The sequence below is a fragment of the Artemia franciscana genome, chromosome 6, assembly GCF_032884065.1.
Source record: "Artemia franciscana chromosome 6, ASM3288406v1, whole genome shotgun sequence".
In the NCBI taxonomy this organism is placed as follows: Eukaryota; Metazoa; Arthropoda; class Branchiopoda; order Anostraca; family Artemiidae; genus Artemia; species Artemia franciscana.
In genome coordinates, this window is record NC_088868.1 from 38,315,446 (window position 1) to 38,340,282 (window position 24,837).

Genomic DNA, 24,837 nt, shown 5'->3' on the forward strand with positions numbered 1-24,837 from the left:
CCTATAAGCTTGTTACCACTATTCTCAAAGATATACGAGAAAATAGTACATCGACAGCTGTATGAATATTTAGACAAGCTCGGAATATTAAGTGAGTCACAGTTCGGTTTCAGAACTAAACATTCAACTGTTCATGCGGCATATCATCTAATGGAGTGCGTTAATAGTGCCCTAGAAAGGAATCTTATCCCTCTTACTGTGTTCAGAGATTTTAAAAAAGCATTTGATACCGTTGATTTTAATCTTTTATTAAGTAGGCGAGCTTGTTTGGGAGTCCATGAGAAGTGTTTGGATTGGTTTAGGTCTTACTTGCATGGTAGGTCCATCAAAGTTATGATAGATGATGTGGTAGGGAAACCCTTCAATGTGAATTGTGGAGTGCCCCAAGGTTCGGTATTAGGACCTTTACTGTTTCTTATATACGTGGATACAATGCGTTTTTACATTCCTGGTGCCGTAGTTACATTATTCGCAGATGACACAGCGCTTACAGTGATTGGGGAATCTGTCGAAGATTTTATAGAGATAACTAATGTAGCTTTGGAGAATTTATCTCAGTTCACAAAGCATAGTTTTCTTGCAGTGAATACTGAGAAGACTAATTATATGATATTTAGTCGTATTGGTAAAGTTGTAAATAACTGTCATAGTATTCTTGTACAATGTGTTTCCATTAGTCAGGTTTTTCAATGTAGATATCTAGGATTTTATTTTGATGTAAGTTTTAGTTGGATTCATCATTGCAAAGTTTTATCTTCAAAATTGGCTCGCGGAGTTGGTATTTTAAGAAGATTTCATAATTTTTTTCCTCTACATGTCCTGAAAGCAATTTATTATTCAATTTTCCATCCTTATTTAGTGTATGGTTGTTCATTGTATGCAAGCAATTTTTCTAGTCATGTAAAAAGGGTCCAGATTATGCAGAATAAGGCAATTAGAAGTTTGGGTGAGTATCTTGCGTGTGGTGGTACTAGAGATAGTTTTAGAGATTTAGATATTTTGAATATTGATTTTATTAAATCTCAACAGATTTTAATTTTTGTATACCAGGTTTTAAATGGATTGTCTCCTCAATATTTTAGAAGTTTTTATCGATATAATTCAAATTACCACGATTATTCTACTAGGAGCTCTGATCAGCTGACTAGTGAAATCAGGCATACAACGCGATCTGGGTTTATGATTAAACATGTAGGTGTTGTTATTTGGAACTCAATTCCAGAGAGTGTTAGGTGTTCTGAAAATCTTATGTTATTTAAAGTAAGAATAAAAAATTATTTTTTGAATAAATTATAAATTATATTGTTTAAATTTTTATCCCTTTTTTTCTTTTTTTATGATGAGAGATGGCTGTTTTTTTTTTCGTATTTCTTTGATTTTCTTTGATTTTTTCTTTGATCTTTGATTTTGTATTTCTTTGATTTGTAGTTTTGCTGCTGAACAGGGACATTTTAGGTCCCTAAATTGAGCAGTATATTATTGATTGTAAGTGCAATTTTAGTAATTTTTATTTGATGAAATAAACGCATACCTACCTACCTACCTACCTACCAGTCGTCATTTATGTCCCGATTTCCCGGTCTGTAATTTCGTCAGTCGACAAACATGACGTCATTCGACACACAAACATGACGTCACTTGACACACAGACAACTTATTTTTATATAGATAGATTGTGTCCCGATTTCCCGGTCTGTAATTTCGTCAGTCGACAAACATGACGTCAGTCGACACACAAACATGATGTCACTCGACATACAGACACACAGACAACTTATTTATATATATATATATATATAGATATATAGTTTCTCTCTTGTTCTTGTATTGTGCTGAACACGGCCCTTGGACATAGGGCCGAAATATCCACAAAACTGATTTCCACTGTCTTGAAAAGATTTTCCCTATTGTCTCTACTTTGTATTTGTTTGTTATGGAAAGGCAGTGTGGTAATCGTCGCTATTTTCGACTTACTCCCCCATAGTCCCCGTGGGAGGGGCCACAAGTTACAAACTTTGACCAGTGCTTACATATAGTAATGGTTATTTGGAAGTGTACAGACGTTTTCAGGGGGATTTTTAGGTTGGGGGGTTTGAGAAGAGGGGGATATGTTGGTTGAACTTTCCTTGGAGGAATCTGTCATGGGGGAAGAAAATTTTCATGAAGGGAGGGCAGGACTATCTAGCATTATTTAAAAAATACAATGAAAAAATAAATATGAAAAAATTTCTTCAACTGAAAGTAAAGAGAAGCATTAAAATTTAAAACCAACAGAAATTATCACGGATATGATGGGCTCACCTCCTCCTAATACCTCGCTCTTTTTAAAGCTAAAGTATTTTTAGTAATTTCAACTATTTATTCTACGGCTTTTGTGCTTCATGGGTCATTCTTAAGAAATTGGAACAAAATTTAAGCTTTAGTGAAAAGAGCGAGATTTTGACGGGGGTTGAACCCCTTCGTATACGTAATAAAAACATGAGAATACAGAAGTTTGCTACCTAAGCTATTTTTTAAGTTACGTATATCTTTTACTAATAAAAACATTCGTAAAAAAATTAAAAGTTCTAGTTGCCTTTTTAAGTAATCAAAAATCTAAGGGCAACTAGGCCTCCTCCTCCACTCCTTTTTTCCCAAAATCTTTCAATCAAAACTATGAGATAGCCATTTAGCTAAAAAAAAAATATGCAAATTTCGTTTTAATTATTCATCAGCGGAGAGCCAAAATCAAAACATGCATTGATTCAAAAACGTTCAGAAATTAAAAAAAACAAGTTTTTTTAACGGAAAGTAAGGAGCGACATTAAAACCTAAAACGAACAGAAATTACTTCGTATATGAAAGGAGAAGCTTCCTCATCAACGCCCCACTCTTTACGCTAAAGTTTTTTACTGATTTAAAAAGTAGAGTTAAGAAAAAGACACAAACTTTAGCGTAAAGAGGCCGAAGGCCTCGACCGAGTCCGTTGATTTTTGAATCAAAAAAAGGGAATAGTTGTGGGAAAAAGTCAAAGTCATGGCCAATTGTAGAAAAAGCCAAGACAGATTGTCCAATTAAGTGGGTATCTAGTCAAGGTTAATTTTGCCCCTTTGATTGCCGTTGTTACGTTGTCTCCCATTTATGCTACACCTCTCCGCGCATGCATGTCACTCCACAATACCGAACTAGAGTCAGGTTGATGAGGAAGCATCTCCTTTCATATACGAAGTAATTTCTGTTCGTTTTAAGTTTTAACGTCGCTCCTTAGTTTCCGTTAAAAAAACTTTTTTTTATTTAATTCAAACATAAAACGGTGCTCGATAAACAATTGATAAGTCTTTTTTTTTACTGACAAACCTAGCAAAGCAGAATATAAGTGGTTAATGCTTAAATTACGTTTTTTTATCGAAAATAATTTATTGAATAACATATCTTTGAATTTTTTATTCTAGCATTGGCCTTTCTACAGATTAAATAAAAAAATTTTTTTGAATGTTATTTGAAAATAAGGAGCGACTTTAAAACTTGAAACAAACAGAAATTATTCCGTATATGAGAGGGGTTGTCTCCTCCTCAACTTCCCGTTGTGACTCTTTGTCACTACTCTACTTTTTAAAACAACTAAAAAAAACTTTAGCGTAAAGACCGAGGTGTTGTGAAGGGGACAATCCCTTTCATATACGGAATAATTTCTGTTCATTTTAAGTTTTAATGTCGCTCCTTATTTTCAGTTAATAATTTTTTTTTTTATTTAATTTCAGACCGTTTTTGAGTTAATATCTGTTTTGATTTTGGCTCACCGCACATAAATAATTAAAACGAAATAAGTATAATATTCTTTTTTTGCTAAATGGCTTTCTCATAGCTTTTTTTTAGGAAATACGAAAACTTTGATAAGAAAAAGGTGGGGGAGGAAGCCTAGTCACCCTCCAATTTTTGGTTACTTCAAAATGCAATTAGAACTTTTTATTTTTTTACGAACGTTTTTTTAGTAAATTAAATAAAAAAAAACAATTTTTTTTTAAATGAAAGTAAGGAGCAACATTAAAACTTCAAACGAACAGAAATTACTTCGTATATGAAAGGGGCTTTTCCTCCTCAACGCCTCGCTCTTTACGCTAAAGTTTGACTCTTTCTCTTAACTTTATTTTTAAAAGAGTAAGAAACTTTAGCGTAAAGAGCGGGGCGATGAAGAGGAAAAGCCCCTTTCATATACGGAGTAATTTCTGTTCGTTTTAAGTTTTAATGTTGCTCCTTACTTTCATTTAAAAAAACTTGTTTTTTATTTAATTTCTGGACGTTTTTGAATTAATGCATGTTTTGATCTTGGTTCTCCGCACATAAATAATTAAAACAAAATTTGTATATTAATTAATTGCAATTAATCGGAAGATTTTGAGAAAAAAGGAGCGAGGGAGGAGGCGTAGTCACTCTTAAGTTTTTGATTACTTAAAAAAGCAACTAGAACTTTTAATTTTTTACAAACGTTTTCATTGGTAAAAAATATACGTAATTTACGAATTAACTTACATAACGAACTTCTATATTCGTATATTTTTATTGCATATATGAGGGGGCTCAACCCTCGTCGATGCCTCGCTCTTTACACTAAAGCCTAGATTTTGTCCCAATTCCTTAAGAATGACCTTTGGGTCACAAAGGCCGTAAAATAAATAGTTGAAATTACTAAAAATACTTTAGCGTAAAGAGTGAAGTATAACGAGGAGGTAAACCCCTCATATGCGTAATAATCGCTTTTCGTTTTAATTTTCAATTCTCCTTGCTTTCAATGGAAAAAGAATTTCATGTTTATTTTTTCATTGTTTTTTTTTATACTAATGCTAGAAAATTTTGCGCCCTTTTAATTGAATTTCTCTTCCCTCATGGCATATTCCTTCAAGGAAAGATCCACTCACATAGCCCCCTCCCCTTAACCCCCCCCCAAAAAAAAACAACGAAAAAAATCCCCCCGAAAACGTCTGTACACTTCCCAGTAACCATTACTGTATGTAAACAATGATTTGTAACAGGGTTTGTAACTTGCAGCCCCTCCCCCGGGGACTGTGGGGGAGTATGTCATCCTTAAAGACATAGTTATTAGGTTTTTCGTCTATGGTGAATAACATGGTTATCTCAGAATTTTGATCCGCTGACTTTTGGGAAAAAAAGAGCGTGAGAGGGGGCCTAGGTGCCCTCCAATTTTTTTTTGTCACTTAAAAAGAGCACTAGAACTTTGAATTTACGTTAGAATGAGCCCTCTTGAGACATTCTAGGACTAATCAGTCGATACAATCACCCCTGGGGAAAAAAACAAAAAAAACAAAACAAACAAATAAACAAATAAATACGCATCCGTGATCTGTCTTCAGGCAAGAAATGCAAAACTTCTACAATAAGGTTCTCTGATACGTTGAATCTGATGGTGTGATTTTTGTTAAGATTATATGACTTTTAGGGGGTGTTTTCCCCTATTTTCTAAAATGAGGCAAATTTTCTCAGGCTCGTAAATTTTGATAAGTAAAACCGATCTTAATGAAACTTATATATTTAAAATCAGCATTAAATTCCAATTCTTTTGATGTAACTATTGATAGCAAAATTCCATGTTTTAGAGTTTCGGTTACTATTGAGCCGGGTCGCTCCTTACTACAGTTCGTTTCCACGAACTGTTTGATAAAAATAAGTAATTTACGAATTAACTTACGTAGCGAAGTTCTGTATTTCTGGATTTTTTTTTCAAGTGTATGGAGAGGGAGGGGGTTCGCCCCCTCGTCAATACCTCGCTCTTTACACTGTAGCTTGAAATTTCGTCCCAATTTTTTTAAGAATTGACTCCCGAATCACAAAGAACACAGAATAAATAGTTGAAATTACTAAGAATACTTTAGCGTAAAGAGCAGAGTTTTTTCGTGGAGACAAAGCCTCTTATATACGTAATTGTTGCTGTTTGTTTTAAGTTTTAATGCTGCTCCTTACTTACTCCAACTTTTTTATTTATTTTCTTATTGTTTTTGTTTTAAATAATACTAGAAAATCCTGCACCCCTTTCATAGACATTATCTTCACTCATTGTAAATTCCTCCATGGAAAGACCCTCCCATGTAATTCCTTCCCCTAACCAGTCCCCCCATACCAAAAAAGTCCCCCTGAAAATGTCTGTACACTTCCCAATAACCATTACTATATGTAAACAATGGTCAAAGTTTGTAACGCATAGCCCCTCCCCCGGGGACTGTGGGGGATTAAGTTATCTCCAAAGACATAGTTATTAGATTTTTTTACTATATTGAACAAAATGGCTATCCCAAAATTTTGATCCATAGAACTTATAATTTCCATTAGAATGAGCCCTCTCTTGATATTCTAAGACCAATGGGTCGAAACGATCAACCCTGGGGAAAAAACAAACAAGCAAATAAAAACGCATGCATGATATGTCTTCTGGCAAAAAAAAAATACAAAAGTCCACATTTTTGTAGCTAGGAGCTTTAAACTTCTACAGTATTATTTTCTGATACGTTGAATCTGATGGTGTGATTTTCGTAAAGATTTTATGACTCTTAGGGGGCAATTTCTCCTATTTTCTGAAACAATATAAATTTTCTTATGCTCGTGACTTTTGATGGGTAAGACTAAAATTGATGAAACTTATATATTTAAAATCAACATTAAAGTGCGATTGTTTTGATGTAATATTACTGGTATCAATTTCTGTTTTGTAGAATTTCGGTTACTATTGAGCCGCATAGCTCCTTACTACAGTTCGTTACCACGAACTGTTTGGTATAGGAATTCTTATTTAAGGTTTTATTCTATTTTTGTGTTTTTTTTTGTACATAACGCAGAAATAGAATAAGGTCTTTTAGCCACTGAACTTTTCATGAATACTGCCCAATTAAATATTAAAAAAGTATTGACAAAAAAATAATGAAAAAAGTAAAGGTTTTTTCTTGTGAAAATCAGGGTATGGGGGAATTGAAGTCCCACAGGGGGAGGGATAGACTTTCAATGGAGTTAATTACGCCAGACACTTTTTGCCTAAACTCGCGTCACACACCAAAGCTTGATCCCCCGGCATTATTCGCATAATAGACAAAAAGACAAATGAATCAAAAACAACAAAATCAAATAATTAAATAATAAAATAAAATAATAAAATAAGTACAAAAATTTCACACGTAACATGAAACAATTGCTGCTTTAAAATCATACGCCATAGGGTCTCTTAATTTGTTTATTGCATTGCACTAATCATCTGCTAATGGAAGTATTAGGGTAAGTTATGACGTATCCCTTAGTTGCCCAAGGATTTGCCCAAGGTGTTTCCAGCAAATAAAAAGGGTTAGAAATAAGATTAGAATATTGAAAGCAACAATGACGACAGTGGTAAAGTATGATTAAGATATATGGATGCTTCCAAAGACAATTTAAGATGTGTTAGACATTTTCCAGAGGAATATTCTAAGGATTCTTTTGATTACCTGTTTTACTTACAGTGTTTCAAACAGCAGGTTGCATGAACAATATGGTTCTACCCCGCATTCGAGAAAGTAATATTTTGTTGACGTTTTGTTGATGACGTTTTGACAATTAAAAACACTCATATATTTTTAATAAAGCAAAAACAACACTCTTGAATTGAGAAGGCTTAAGGGACGTTAAATCAACTTCTGTTGGCGTTATTTCTGCTAGGTTTAAATTTGACTTGATTTCCAGTTGCAATTTTGATTTAGATGTAATTTATTCTTTGATACTTTCTTTAAGTCCAAATTCATTTATCACTTTGCTCAGTCATATTGATAAACGACTAGATTTCTTTTGACCTGGGATTTAGTGTTCTCCATCGAAAATACCATATTTCTAATTGGGGCGCTGTCTATTTGCTCATGTGGCTGCAATTAAAATTCGTTCAGACGAATAGTGTAGTTTTAGTGTTTACGTCACAATTATCTCCATCATTTGGTTCTACCGAGGCATATATTACTACGATCGATCCCCAGCACTTTTTTTAAATGAGGAGCTAAAACTCTATTATTAATATCTTCCAAACCTAAACATAACTTAGCAGCTTCCATATTCATCACGACCCAATTCCTTAACGATGCCACTCATTATTTCCACCTTCTTTCATGTATCCTATTTCTTAGATACAACTTTCTAAAACTACAAATAGAATTTTCCTTCGCTTTGTTTAGTTCCAAGAAAATGATAATATATTGGCTGAAATATTTGATATGATATATTTCTTCCTTTTGATATGAATATATTTCTTGATAATGAAAAATCTTTTAAGTTTGAAGTGTAAAAGTCAAGTCTTCAGCTTTTGAATTCGTCAGTTATAATGTCAATAAAATAGTTGTTTCTAACGTTGTAACATTCTAAGCAATGTTAATTCAGGTTATTGAAAATATTATGGCATAAAAAAAGTAATGGTCCTAGAGTCCCTTTTCTGGATTGGTCTTTGAAAAACTAAGGTTTAATAGAGAAAGACTTTAATATCAACAATAATAATTGCAATATTAAATTGGTATAAAGCACCTCATTTCAAAAACGATTCTTTTCTGTCATTATTCTTTATTTCTATTATTACATCCGCACAAATAACAGTTCAAATCCAATCCTTCTTCTACAGGTGATTCCACTTCTGAACTATCTCCTTTCCCTGTTTTTTCTTTTTGTTGTTTCTTTTGTTTATTTTTCTTTTGTTTCTTTTTTTGTTTTTTTTCTCTTTTTCCTTCTTTCGAATCTGCGCCCTCATATTCTTCTTCTACTTCTTCTTCTTCCTCTTCAGAACTATCTCCATGACCTTTTTTTTGCTTCCTATTTTTCTTTTTTTGTTTTCTTTCTGTCCTCCCTTTATATGCTTCTTCACCCTCCAACTCTTCCTCTTCTAATGATTCTACTTCAGAACTTTCTCCTTTCATTTTTTTGATTTCCTTTTCTTGTTTCTTTCCCCTTCTCTCTTCTTTTGGATCTGCACCCTCTGATCCTTCTCTTGCTGATAGTTCCACTTCAGAATTATATTTGACTGGTGGTTCTAGTTTCGAAGCTTCTCTTTTCCACCTGTAACCATTGCTATAAGGGTTGTATGATGGTTTGCCATATTTAAATGAAGGCTGTTGGCTAGAATAGCCATAAAATTGGTGGTACTTTGTTTCAGCATCTAGTAGTACTACTTCGGTCACTATGACAGCAACGCCAACAGCAAAAAGAAAGATCTAAGAAAAAGCTAACATTATTCTAGTAGAATTCTTTAATATGGCTTTTTTGTGAGATAATAATTTATATTTTCGATAAAACATATAATTATGTTTTCATTATATTAATGATGATGTTATCAAGCTATATTAATGATATTATCAAATCATATTAATAATGTAACATCATTTTATATAAACGATGTTATCTTTTAGTGGACATCATTTAAGATTCTGGCTAAATAGTACTTTGTTATGCAAATATTATAGAGCGTCTCTTTTTCTTGATTTTGTTTTGAAATTAACCAGTTTTTGAATTTAACAGAGCATGAGAAAACTATAGCAAAAAACAGTAAGTAAGATCGTGGGGTGGGTGAATTTTATGTGTTTTGTGGGGTTTGAGCATATCGAAAGGATAAAGCTCAATTTATTACTCTGGAGGTTGATTTGTTTTCTAAAAAAAATTTGCAAGCCATTGTCAACAATAACGTTCTTGATGAACATGTAAATATTATTTTCAATATATTTTCTTCCTGACCAAAAAGTATAGAGTGTTTTACACTTTTGTTAGTGTTTTTAATAAAGAAAAAAATTTAAGAAAATTTTATTATTTGACTAGTGAATTGCTGAGAACTGGTAATATAAGTGTTGCAGGAATTGTTTTGTGTTGTTTAAAACTTTCTTTGGGGTATGATAATACTTATTTTATAATAATTTCATCCTTAACAAAAAAAAAATAAGGCATTCAATGATGATTGGATTTCAAAAACAAGAAAAATATTTAAGGTTATTTTGTTATTTAACCGGTGAATTAGATATTTCCAGGGTCTCTAATCTTCCCCTATTAGTAACTTCATTATGGATGCATAAAAATAAAAGTTGATGAAAAATTTTTGGAAGAAGTTAATAGATTGGAGGATGGATCAACTACTAATAAATCTGAAGAAGTGGCTGATATTTTCAATACTTATTTTGTAATTATAAGAGAGAAAATTGTTTCCTCTGTAATGAACCAGTTTTATTCACGCGTTGATAAACATTTTTCTTCGTACCTTCAATCTTTTCAAATAAATTTAATTTCTCTTGCGCCTATCTCTCAGTATGAAATAACGAAAACAGTTTTTGATGTAAATCCTTGTAATTCAGCAGGAACAGATGGGTTTACTTCTATAATTGTTAAGGAAATGTTGTCTGCATTAGTTTTTAATTAGGCTTACAGCATATAAATAATTTTTCATTGAAACGAGTTTTTCCATCTGATTTTAAAAAAGCGAAAATAATTAGACTTAACAAAGGTAACTCTCGTGAAAAATCATCCAACTACAACTCTATTTTGATTTTATCAGTTTCTTCAAAAATATTTGAGAAAGCGATTAATAAAAGGTTATGTGATTTTCATAAATCGTCTAATTTCTTCACAAATTCCCAATCTGGGTGTTATGGTTTAACACGAAGTTTGAAACATTATTTGCCCTACTCTAATTTAATATAATATAAATTAATTTCGTGTGCTTTTTCTTTTCTCAATAGTATTTTTTGGGTTAAAAATAAACGATGAACATGATGAATGCAAAACATGAGCGGTGGTCTGTACTGTGTTTGTAAATATTTATAGCTATCAATGTAGTTTTACTTCATCTATTCTACTGATCTGTTAGTCTATTTTATTATACTAATTTTATGGCACTTGGTATTAATCAAGTGACATATAGCGATTGCAAATTCTGTCGGTCTGTCTGTTCCGCTTTTGTTTGTATAGGCACTTCCAGATAATCTAGGACGATGAAATATGGCATGCGTATCAGGGACCAGACGCAATTCAATTATAAATAGTCGTTTTCCCCGATTCTTCCATCTGGGGGGGGGGGGGTGTCGGTTATTTTGGAAAAATTAGAAAAAATGAGGTGTTTTTAACTTACGAACAGGGGATCAGATTTTAATGAAATTTGACAGTTAAATGGATATCGAGTGTCAGAGCTGTCATTTTAAATCCCAAAAAGATCCGATGACATTGGGAAGAGTTGGAGGGGGGAACCTAAAATCTTGGAAAACGCTTAGAGTGGAGGGACCAGGATGAAACTTGGTAGAAAAAATAAACACGAGTCCTAGATACGAGATTGACATAAATGGAACGAATCCCTCTTTTTGGGAGAGTTGAGGGGAGGGTTAATTATGAAAAATTAGAAAAACGAGGTATTTTTAACTTGCTAAGAAGTGATGGATCTTAATGAAATTTCCTATTTAGAAGGACTCGTAGCTCAGACGTCTTATTTTAAATTCCGACCAGATCCAGTGTCATTGGGGGGAGTGGGGGGCTGGAAATCTTAGAAAACACTTAGAGTGGAGAAATCAGGATGGAACTTGATGGGAAGAATAATCACGAGTTCAAGAACGTGACTGACATAACCGGACCAGATCAACTCTCTTTGGGGGAGTTGGGGGGGGGGGGATAATTTGGAAAAATTAGAAAAATGAGGAATTTGTAACTTACGAATGGGTGATCACATCTTAATGGAATTGGATATTTAGAAGGATCTTGTGCTTCAGAGCTCTTATTTTAAATCCCAACCAGATCTGATGACATTAGGGGGAGTTGTAGGGGGAAACTGGAAATCTTGGAAAACATGAAAATTGAGGATCTTTATCTTACAAATGGGTGATCGGATCTTAATTAAACTTGATATATTTATTTATTTATTTTCATTATTCCCTCAAAAAAATGAGGAGTACGCCACAATATAATATAAAGAAAAGACAAATGATAACACTTACAATCAAAACCTATCAAATATTGATCAAACACTTAAAAAGACAAGGAAAAAAGATACAAAAACACTTGCTAAATAGTTTAGCCTATAAATTATCAAGAGCCAGAACTGTTACAAAAAAACGGAAATAAATTGTGGCCTAAAAGGTTAATTTTCGCCTTATCTTCAAATATTTTATATTTTTTCTTTATACAGACTACAGGATCCTTCACTTTAAGCCTTAAAACAATCTCAGTGTTACTAAAAGAAAGGGGGAAACCAAGTTAAAATTTACAAAATTTAAAATAAGAAACTTTGTTGGGCGAAAGATCAGAAGGTCTGAAATTACGGAAGAGGAGGGATGGGAACAATACGTGAGGCAGAGCAACGGCGCTATACATACGACCAAGGACGTAACGACGGTAAAGACCCCAAAATCGAATTAAAAGACCAAATGCCTTGCGTACTTTCATCTGAAAATGCTGAACCATGACTGGTTTAAAATCTCTTGTCGAAGCAGCATAAGGTAATCCCAAATAAGTGACTACTGGCGACGACTGAAAAATAACACCATTGCCGCAATCGAGAGTCGCCAACAATTTACAACAAAAAATTGACTTAAACAATTAATTAAAATATTAAAATTAGAAACAAGACTAGACTTGAACCGGCTTAGAGGGATAATGTCATCAGCATATGCAATGTAAGACAGATTTCGAGATAATGAAACAAAAGAGCAGGAAAGAAAATTAAGGGCAGTAGCTAAACATGAATTGAATATATAAGGAGAAATAATTCCTCCTTGTCTAATTCCTCTACCCACTTGAATAAATTTGGACTGAGATGAAGAGGAACTCAGACAAATGCGGATCTTTAATCCAGAATACCAAGAGCAAAGGACTCGAATGACAGCTAAGGGGCAATCGAGCATGGATTAAAGCGAGCAGTGCCGATGCATGAGAAATGTTATCAAATGCCTCTTTGATATCAATTAAAAGGGCGTATAGCGGTTGACCATAGATTCTCGCTTCTTCAATAACTTTGCTGAAAGATGCATGGACGTGGTCACATCCCAAACTTCTCTTCAAAACAATTTGATTAGAACCAGTGTCAAGAATTTCAAGAAGATCCTTCAAACACAACTCAAACACTTTCCCAATCATAGAACCCCTAGTAATTGGCCTCCAGGAACTACAAGATGACAAGTCTTTTTTCCCGCTCTTAGGAATAGGCGTTACTATGCCAATATAGAATGACGATGGTACTAAACCAGTAATAAGTAAAAGGTTGAAAAATGCCAGTAGAGTAATTAGAAAACGAGAAGAAGAAAGTTTGAGGTGATTAGCAAATACGCCATCATGATCCTTAGCCGACTGCGCCTTTAACGTTTTGATTGCTCCACGTAACATATCCTAAGAAATCTTGGAATCAGTTGAAAAATTCTTCAACCTTTTGTCTAATTGCAACACAACAGTGTTAGAATCGTGCGAAGTCGACAACTTAGAAAAGTAATTTTCCCACTCTTTTAACGATGGTGTGGAATTAGTACCAGGCATGTTAGTCCGCCTAGTGCCTCGGAGAACGTTTCAAAGGAGATTCTTGTCCTTGTCGATATCAATGTTGGAAGAAGTTTCTTCTATGACCAGGTTATTATGACGACGGAGCTCCGCTTGGAATTTGGCCTTTCTCTTTTTCATTAGCAAAAAAGCTGAATGCGAGTCTTTAGGCTTACCAAGCGCCCGCCATTCCCAATACGCTTGTTTTGCCGCCTTATTAGAATTTACCAAAAAAGGATTGAGGCTCCAAAAAGGTTTCTGTGCGCACAGTCTTATCATATTAGTAGGAAAAACTGCTGCAGCACCATACTTTAAGCAATGGATTAATTCAAAATAAAGACAATTAATAGTCAAAGAAGGGTTACTGTCCATTGAATTCAAACAATCAGGAATAAAAACTTTATCAATTAAAGTCCCAACTCCTTCTTGGTAAAGCGGTTTAAAATTTAGATTCCAATCAACCCGATCAAAAAATTTAGGGAGCTTATTATCAGAAAAACGAACTGGGGAAGGACGAGAAGCAAATCTTATGTCTTAGATGCTCCATTCTCAATTCGAATCGAATCTGGGGACAAAGGGGGCTGGAGGGGGAAAACTGAAATCTTGGAAGCTAGAAATCTTGGAAAACGCTTAGAGTGGAGAGATCGGGATAAAACTTGATGGGAACAACAAGCACAGGTTTGAGATACGCGATTGACATAATAGGAACAGATCCGCTTTCTTTGGGGGAGTTGGGAAGATTTCCAGTGCTTTGGCGAGTTCGGTGTTTTTGGACGTGCTAGGATGATGAGAATTGGTAGGCGTGCCAGGTACCTTCACAAATTGGCTTGATAACAGTCCTTCTCCCGATTCGACCATCTGGGGGCCTAGAGGGAGAAAAAAAATTTAAAGAAATGAGGTATTTTTGACTTACGAACGGGTGATCGTATCTTAATGAAATTTGATATTTAGAAGAACCTTGTGTCTCAGAGCTCTTATTCTAAATCCCGACCGTATCCGGTGATATAGGAAGAGTTTGAGGAAGAAACGGAAAATCTTGGAAAGCACTTTGAGAGAAGAAATTGAGATGAAACTTGTAGGGAAGAATAAGTGCAAGTCCTAGATAAGTGATTGACATAACTGGACTGAACCCACTCTTTCTGGGGGAGTGGGGGGGGGCATTGATTCAAAATAATTAGAAAAGTTGGGGTATTTTTAACTTCAGAATGGGTAAATATATATTAATGAAATTTTATGTTTAGAAGGAATCCATTTCTCAGAGCTCTTATTTTAAATCCCGACCAGATCTGGTAACATTGGGGGGAATTGGAGGGGGAAACTAGAAATCTTGGAAACGCTTAGAGCGGAGAGATCTGGATGAAATTTGGTGGGTAGAATAAGCAAATGTTGTAGATACATGATTGATGTAACTGGACTGGATCAGCTCTCTTTGGGGAAGTTAGGGGGTCCAGTGCTTTGGCGAGTTCGGTGCTTCTGGACGTGCTAGGAGGACGAAAATTGGTAGGCATGTCAGGGACCTGCAAAGAGTTACTTGATAAAGCCCTTTTCCCCGATTCAACCATCAAGGGGGCTGAAGGGAGAAGAAAAATTATAAAAAATTAGGCATTTTTACTCCCGAGTAAATTTTGATATTTAGAAGGACCTCCTGTCTCAGAGCTCTTATTTTTAATCCCAACCAGCAGTAAGCCACTGATTTTCCTTTTAAATCATTCTATTGATTCTCAGAATTTTGCTAGAGTTCATACTATATTCGCTCTTGACTCTTGGCTCTTCCGATCTCGTCACAGGTGCCTTATGAGCTCTTAGCCCTTTTTCTTTGTTATATTCGCTTATTTGTGCTTGCTATTGTAGAGTTACGTGTACTTTTGTTTTGCTTTGTTTATTAATTTTTCTCTGTACTCCACTGTTTATACTTTTGTATGTTTTGGGTTATAAATATTATTATTATTATATACTTTCAGTTTCTCCATAATTTACTTTTGTGGTCAATTCTTTTCAGACTTAATCACGACATTAAGAAATTACCACCATAATACCTTAATCAATGTTTGTTCTTCCAATCACAAGATTTACATAATTATAGCACTTGACTGTCTATATTGACAAGTATTGTGCTGAGAATTCTAAATTTGCTCTGTTTGTGTCGATAGCGCAGAACTGGGATGCTCCCGAGGATCTTATTGATAAAATTACTTCTATCCAATTAAAAAAAAAGGATCTTAAATTTAACTTAGTTCAACATTATCTTTGATTTAGCGTCTGTTTAATAAGATAATATTATTAGCATGCTTTGTTGCTCTGGTCAATCGTAGGGCTCTCGGCTATCTTCTACTGTTATTATACACTTAATAACGTTGAAGTTTGATTTTTTTATGAATTTTGGGCTAGCTGCTATTTTCATATTACTGTTATGGTATTTTATCTTTGCTGTCGGTTTTATCTTTGTACCATAGTAGTATTTGTTATGTTATTGTTGTCTAGGCCTAGTTTTTCAAGATTTTCTCAGCATGGGCCTGTGTCACATATATACATGTATATTTGAATAATAAAAATAGTGAACTTGATTGAACGAACTTGAATAATGATTAGAACCTCAGAAAAAGAGTAACAACAGCAGTCAAATATGGGCCGTTGTATATGTATCAAAGCTGTAAATTAAGGAATTCTGAGGTTACTGTTAATGAGTTTGGTGTCTAGAAATTATATTTTAACGGAATATCTTTGGAATTGGACTTTATCTTGAATAGTCCTAATTTTCGTCAGGTATAGCCAATGAAAATGCCAAATATGCCATTTTTCTGATTTATCTGCTTTTTCTCCTATCCGGGGAACAAATAGAAATGTCACGATTGACAACACATTCCAAACCGTTTGAATATGTTTGGTTTGGATACGTTTTACGTATCCAAACCAGAAGCCTGAGGACTTTGAATACAAAAAAACACCAAAGGTGGTGATGAGACATTTGACCAGCTGTCTTGTTCCAACAGGTGGCCCATGTGCATGTTTTTTGGGCCTATCCACATCGAGCATATCTATAGTTACGCCACCTGCTCCTTCACTATCTCTAAATCTGGTGGAAAACGACATTATCAAAAGACTTTTGGAAATATTCTATTCAAAGCGTTTGCCCGGTCGCTTATGGCCACTTTAGAATCTACAACCCTAGCAGCACTCGGTCAGACTTGATATAAGTCTAACAGTGGATGCGATGGGTAAAACACATTTAAAAACATCTGTGGAAGGGATGAAAACGACTTTTAGCCTTTACCGTTTGATTACCAATTTTCGCAACAATTGTTTGTTTTTTCCCCAGGGGTGATCGTATCGACCCAGTGGTCTTAAAGTGTCGCAAGAGGAATCATTCTAACGAAAATTAAATTTTCTACTGTCCTTTTCAAGTGATTATATGAAAAAAACTAGTTTTTTTAACTGAAAGTAAGGAGCGACATTAAAACTTAAAATGAACAGAAATTACTCCGTATATGAAATGGGTTGTCCCCTCCACGATCCCTCGCTCTTTACGCTAAAGCTTTTAATTGTTTTAAAAAGCAGAATTGTGGCAAAGAGTCAAACTTTAGCGTAAAGAGCGAGGGATTGCGGAGGGGACAACCCATTTCATATACGGAGTAATTTCTGTTCGTTTTAAGTTTTAATGTCGCTCCTTACTTTCAGTTAAAAAAAACTAGTTTTTTTATATAATTTCTGAACGTTTTTGAATTAATGCATGTTTGATTTTGGCTCTCCACACATAAATTATTAAAATAAAATTTGCATATTAATTCCTTTTTCGGCTATATGGCTTTCTCTTAGTTTTGATCTGACGATTTTGAGAAATAGGGAATGGGGAAGGAGGCCTAGTTGCCATGCAATTTTTTCGGTTACATAAAAAGGCAACTATAAATTTTAATTTTTAACGATTTTTTTTATTAGTAAAAAATATACGTAACTTAAGAATTAACTTACGTAACAAACTTTTATATTCTTTAATTTTTATTATGTATATGAGGGGGTTTTTACCTTCATTAATACCTCGTTCTTTACACTAAATCGTAAGTTTTGTCCCAATTCTTTAAGAATAACCCCTGAATCAGAAAGGCCGTAGAATAAATAGTTGAAATTACTAAAAATACTATAGCATAAAGAGCGAGGTATTTATCTCCTCCTAAATACCTCACTCTTTATTCTAAAGTATTTTTGGAACCCCTCATATGTGTAATATCTCTGTTCGTTTTAAGTTTCAATGCTACTCTTTACTTTCAATTGAAAAAACTTTTCCATGTTTCTTTTTTCATTGTTTTTTTTTATAGTAATTTTAGAAAATTCTGCGCCTTTTTCATTGAATTTCTGTTCCTCATGACATATTTCTCCAAGGAAAGATCTTCCCAAATAGCCCCCTCCCATCAACCCCACCCCCAAAACCAAAAAAAAAATCCCCTGAAAACGACTGTATACTTGCCAATAACCATTATTATATGTAAACACTGGTCGAAGTTTGTAACTTGAAGCCCCTCCCCCAGGGACTGTGGGGGAGTAAGTCATTCCCAAAGACATAATTATTATGGTTTTTGACTATGCGGAACAAAATGGCTATCTCAAAATTTTTATCTGTTGACTTTGGAGAAAAATGAGCGTGGGAGGGGGCATAGGTGCCCTCAAATTTTTTTGGTCACTTAAAAAGGGCACTAGAACTTTTCATTTCCGTTAGAATGAGCCCTCTTGCGACATTCTAGGACCACTTGGTCGATACGATGACCCCTGGGAAAAAAAAAAAAAACAAACAAATAAACACGCACCCGTGATTTGTCTTCTGGCAAAAAATACGATTCGACATTTTTGTCGATAGGAGCTTGAAAATTTTGCTATAGGGTTCTCTGATACGCTGAATGCGATGGTGTGATTTTCGTTAAGAATATTTGACTTTTAGGGGGTGTTTTCCCATATTTTCTAAAATAAGGCAAATTTTTCCAGGCTCGTAACTTTTGATGACAAAGACTAAATTTGATGAAACTTATATATTTAAAATCAGCATTAAAATGCGATTCTTTTTTAGAGTTTTGTTTACTATTGAGCCGGGTCGCTCCTTACTACAGTTCGTTACCACGAACTGTTTGACCAAATAAATTGGAGGGTACCTAGGCCTTCTCCCACGCTCATTTTTTTCCCAAGGTCACCGGGTCCAAATTCTTAGATAGCAATTTTGTAGTGAAAAAGCTAATAACTATGTCTTCAGGGACGACTTACTCCCTCCTCAGTCCCTATAAGAGGGGCTGCAAGTTACAAACTGTGACCAGTGTTTACATAAAGTAATGGTTATTGGGAAGTGTAAAGACGTTTTCAGGGAGAGGAGGTTATGCGGAGGGAACAGACCATTGAAGAATTTGTCATGGGGGAAGAGAATTTCCATGAAGATGGCTCAGGATTTTCTAGCATGAAAAAACAATTAAAAAAATAAATATGAAAAAATTTCAACTGAAAGTAAGGAGCAGCATTAAAACCTAAAACAAACAGAAATTATAACACATATGAGGGGCTCACCTCCTTCTAGTACTTCACTCTTTACGCTAAAGTATTTATAGTAATTTCAACTATTTATTCTACGGCCTTTGTGATTCAGGGGTCATTCTTAAAGAATTTGGCTTTAGTGTAAAGACTGATGTATTGAAGAGGTGGCAAACTTCCTCATATACTTAATAAAAAATATACGAATATAGATGTTCTTCCTCCCCTGCTCCTGTTTTTCTAAAAACCGTCCGATAACAACTATGAGAAAGCCATTTAGCCAAAAAAAATTAATATGCAAATTTCGTTTTTAATTATTCATTCGGGGAGAGCCAAAATCAAAACATGCATTAATTAAAAATTGTTCAGAAATTAAATAAAAAAAAAAGTTTTCTTTTACTGAAAGTAAGAAGAGAAAGAAAGTTTAAGAAAGTTTGGCTGTTCCCTCCTATACGCCCCGCTCTTTACGCTAAATTTTTTACTGTTTTAAAAAGTAGATCTGAGAGAAAAAGTCATATTTTAGCGTAAAGTTGAGGAGGGAACAGTCCTTTTCAAATACGGAGTAATTTCTGTTCGTTTAAAGTTTCAATGTCGCTCCTTACTTTCAGTAAAAAAAACTTGTTTTTTTTATTTAAATGCGTAATGTGCCTAGACCAAAAGTATAAGCAAGAATCATCATTTGTCTATTTTTGTCAAGTGAGGAGAAACATTTTCCTCAGAATGTTAGACTTCTATAAAACTTCAAAATAAAGCACATTGATATAAACTTAAACATTTTGTAGAAAAATCAAGGGTAATTTGAATAAAAACGAACGTATTATCATTTTTGGCGTCAATTTAATAGGTAACGAAAATTTTTGATCTGAAAGGTCAAAATTTTGATTCTACACGAATTTGATTGATTTTTACATTTTAATTTTGAATCTCGATCCATATCATAAAATATTTAATTGATAAAAAGATGGTCTCACAAAGAAAATAGAAGACAATAGGTATTAATTGCTTACATATTTCATTGTTGACTCTCAGTATGAAGTTATCGCTGCAAAGATTAAAACCCACTGATGCATCCTATAAAAATTCAGCTTTAAATACATGTACAACATCTTAGAATTACATTACTAATATTGGTAGATGAGTTTATGGGTGGGGTTTTTGACAAAAGAAAAACCCTAGTCAGTGGATTAATTAATCAACTTGAAATAACGATAAATCACTACATGAAAATAAAAGCGATGTCAGTGACTTGGCAAATATTTAGGCATATATCAGGCTAATACTAGTATCTCTCTTTGCAACAGTCACTAACTAAGACAGTGAGAAAGGTAATGGGCTAAAGGAAAAGAAAACTGGCAAGAAAGGTAAAAAAAAGAAAGGAAACAGAAATGGTCCAGATAAAACAATTACCTACTTTTAGTTATCTTAACTTCAAAAAGCTCTCCCTGTCACTTTCACTTAAACACTCTCACAAATCGTCTCTTACTGAGATGATTCTAACAGACATCAATAGTGACATTACCATACAAGAATTACATTACTATTTAGAATTCTTTGGGACAGGAGACAGAAAGATATCCAACTCCTCTAAAATAGTATAAATATTTCATTTATTTGTGCACAACAAGGTTAATACTGTAGAAACTTCATATTTTATTATTTGGCACAAAATGATATAAAACATAAATAAATTAATCAATCAAATTAATACTAAAAGAAAAACTATTACAAACGTGAAACAGTTATTAAGCCCAAGAGGGTTTCCTTGTAATTGGCCTATACGGCCCATGGTAATGGGCAAATAAACCTCAAGTAAAGGTTAGTGACCCAAGAATAAATCAGTTCTTTCAATTTACGAATAAAACAAGTTCTATTAGTAAGATCCAACAACTAAATTTCTATTTACTTCTGCGATACACTTTTAATGTTAGAAGGACAACCAGCTTTCCCTCAATATTTAGAACACTTATTTAGTATTTAATGGTAAAAATACAAAACCGCAAAACAACAATGATTGAGACCTAAAAAGTTTAAATAGATTGGTATGGAGGAAGAGCGAACGTTGCTGTTTTGGCCTCAAATGGGTTGGTGTTGTGGAGAGTTGTTAGTACTAATAATAGTATTATCTTTGTTACAGGTCAGTATGGTCTAGGCCTCCTCTTTGCTTGTAAGCACATATTAATTAGAATATCTATTGTTGAAAAAAGTTAATAATCTCATATTGAAGGCAAAATCGAGATAATTTTAGATAGTAAAACGCCATCTATGCTAGGTTTAAAAAGGTCAATATTGAGATCCCCTTAAATAAGGGGAGCGGCCAAAATATATACTCTCTATAGATTTAATCTCTGACAAAAGTTTTAACAATATTAGTTTTACGGTTTTTATTTTTTCCATCAAATGTTAAGTCAGTTGTATAAACACGGAGGTAAAGGTAACGGTCTTGCTAATGTCAAAAGCGTTTTTCTGAAAGTAAATGGAGATCCGGCTGTTGGATTGTACTAATATAACTAGCTTCATTCTTAAATTGAAAGTGCTGATTTACTGCTGGGTCACTCACCTGTGTTTGAGGTTTATTTGTTGTATCATTGTGTGCCAAATAATAAACCTTGCGAGTTTCTACACTAGTGGCTATGTCGTGTACAAATAAACTAGATGTTTATGTTATTTTGTGCGAGGCAGTTATCTTTTTTCTCCTATCCCAAAGAACTATAATTGGTAATAGGAGGGGTATTTTTTTATTAGCTAAGTTCCATTATTTATGTCTGTTAGAATAGTCTAGGTAAGAGACGGTTTGTGAAAATGAATAAGTGAATTTGACAGGAAAAATTTTTGAAACTAAAAAAAATAAATAAAAATAAATGCAGGTAATCAGGTAATCAATAAAGCTGGTAATCGTTTTATATATAACCTCTAATTCCGCTCTTTTTTCTTACTATTTTCTTAACCGATCTTTTATTTTTCGCAAATGTTCTACATTATAGAAAATTATTATATTCTATATAAAATTCTGTATTCTACGTTATAATTAAATTTTTTTTTAAGCTTTTATTTTTTTAAGTTATATTTTTCTTAAACCAGTTTTTCTTCCTTAAGCCTTTTCTTTCTTTCTTTTTCTTACTTTCGATTTTTTCTCTTTTGTTTTTTCCTTTCTCGCTGTAAGAGTCTGTGATTTTACCAAAGAGATATACTAATGTCAGGCTAATGAATGCCTAAATTCTTCGTTAAGTCAGTAAAAACTTCTATTTTACTATGTAGGGGATTTTTTATCGTCTCAAATTGAATAATTTACACACTGAGTGGTTTTTTTTTCGTCCAAACCACATCTATCGGCTGATCTTCCCGGATTTAGCTATGTAATTTTTAAGATGTTTTACTTATATATAAAGCTGATTTTTATAGGATGCTTTAGTTGGGTTTTAATTTTTGCAGGAATCATTTACATGCTGAGAGTTCACAATGAAATACGTAAGTATTTATTAACTATTGATTTCCACAGTCTTTGTGACACAACTTATTCAGCACCTAAACCTTTCATTTCATGGATTATTTGTCAAAATTGGCAATTAAAACTCGACAGAATTCGGAGAGAAGCAAAACTTTGACCTTTCAAATCGAATATTTCCGTTACATATTAAATTTACACCTTTAAAGGTATAATATGTTCTTCTTTTCTAATTACACATCATTGTTCTAATAGTTAAATTTAAAGCAAGCTTAAATTTATATTAGTATGCTATACTTTAAAGTTTAAATAAATTTACTGTTCTGAAAATTATTTTCTTCTCACTTGACAAAAATAGACTTACGGTAATTGTTTTAATAGGCTCACTTTGAATTTATGTATCTAGACATCAATATTAGTATAAATAGTTAAGTAAAAAAAAAATGTGATGCAAGTCACTAGTCCAGCTATAAGCTTGCCATTTTATAAGTGAACCAATAAAAGTAAAAAATTGTGATTTTCTTTTCATAAAAAAAATTAATGCTTGCATTCACTTTAGGTTCGCTTGATTATTCAGAGGCAGTGTAATAGCACTGCCCACGTAAAGAGTGATTTGAGCATAACGTTTGATTTTTTTTTCACCAGGGAACTTCAAATTGAAACGGCTGCCGTAAAAACTTCAAAAGGAGCTCTTGCCATTAGACATTAAAGTTTATAGTGTGGTTCTTACAAGTCAAAAACTATCGGAGGGCGACAAGCCCTGATTCTTTCCCTCGTCCCCTTTACCACAAATATATCTGATTAAAATGTTAAGAAATTCATTTTCTTCGAAATATTGAAAAAAGGGGATTTGTTTAACCTCTACTGCTTAGAAACACTAAAGGCATTCAGGTGGTTCCTTATGGGAATGTTGAGTGAAGTGACGAACGAAATCATAGCGTGCTATTTACAAACGGGTTGCCAAGAGGGTGTGGTTCAGGGATGTTTGAGCAGCCTATAATAATTTGAAACTTGCAGAAAATAATAAGGGAGATGATCAGTTGACCAAAAAGTCAGTATTTACACGCTACCATTACTATTGCTACAACGACCACTACTACTGCTAGTAAAACCACTGCTATTAATAGAACTACTACTGTCACTGTTACCTCTAAAACTACTTTTTTCTGTAGTGAGTAAAACCAAGTTGAGGATTTTAAATTAAAATCTTAGGAAATGCTACCGTATTAAGATGAAAATCCAGAAACAGCATGTAGAGGGTGTCAAATTTGTCCTCGTTTTTCTAAACTCTTGTGCAACTTAATTCCAGTAATCGATTTTTAAGTAAATTACAAACATGAGATAATATCATGGGGTAAACCACAAGCTAGAGTCTTTACAAGTCGAACCTTGTTGGAATTATTTATTTTTAAATTCATGATATAAATACCTGTCAATATAATTCACAAGAAAAGAACTCCGTTTTGTTGGTGCAAAAAAAAAGTCGTAGGTCAAAACCATTAAAGCCGGATTTAATGCTTTTACTTCTTTTCGTAAAACTCGATGCACATAATTTTTTTTTTTTGAAAATACCGTTAAATATTTCCCAAGTAATGTGACGGTTAACACAATCAACTGTTCTTTATATATTGATGGTATATAAAACCTTGTTGTGAACCATGGAGGCATAGTTACTTAACCATGGATAAAATATAATCCTCATCTCAGAATTTTGAACGGACGCATTAGAGGAATAAATGGTGGTTGGGAGGGAGAGGCTGTTCGCCCTTCAAGGATTTTGATTCATACAAATTGAACTATAACTTTCGATTTATAATTGAATGATGCTCCTTCCAAACTTATACGACCATCTCTTCCATAAGAACCATATATTTTAACAATGGTAACTCACATAGCTTACAGTTTGGACCCTGGGGGCTTGGTGCGGGGGTTGTCAATCACGAAGGTATTTTTTTTTTTTTTTTTTTTTTTTTTTTTTTTTTTTTTTTTTTTTTTTTTTTTTTTTTTTTAGTGTTATACTGGGCAAATTGTTATGTCAAAATGTTGATCGTATGCATTCGGAGAAAAAAAGTATGGGGATACTGTCGGCCCAATTCTCACTTTCGACTCTTAAAAAACATCACTAGAACTTTCAATTTGCAATCGACAAAGCCCTCTTCAAAGTCTAAGCGAATACCCCTTCCAGATGAAATGTGTCTAGAAGAGATTGCAATACAAACATCATTAAAGCCTCATTTTTTTCTAGTTGTTTTTCTTTAGTTAAGACTTAAACAGAGAGCCATGAGTAGGTTTAGAGTTACATTCTTGATAAATTCTAATTACTGCAGCTTTAACTTATCTTATTTTTTCACCAATAGGGATTTTTATGGTAGTCATTTGGGGTAACCTGATAAGATGTGATTATAAGGCAACCC

The 24,837-nt window shown here is 33.6% G+C and overlaps 1 protein-coding gene across 1 annotated transcript; it reads right to left on the bottom strand.

Moving 5' to 3' along the window:
* Nucleotides 1–8,454: 8,454 nt before the first annotated feature.
* On the bottom strand, nt 8,455–20,111 carry LOC136028395 (nucleolar protein 58-like). The gene is made up of 2 exons (XM_065706210.1): nt 19,989–20,111; nt 8,455–9,197 (listed from the first exon to the last, which is right to left on the bottom strand). Exons 1-2 carry the CDS (start codon nt 19,995–19,997, stop codon nt 8,547–8,549), a joined length of 660 nt encoding a protein of 219 aa, XP_065562282.1. The 5' UTR covers nt 19,998–20,111; the 3' UTR covers nt 8,455–8,546.
* Nucleotides 20,112–24,837: the final 4,726 nt, after the last annotated feature.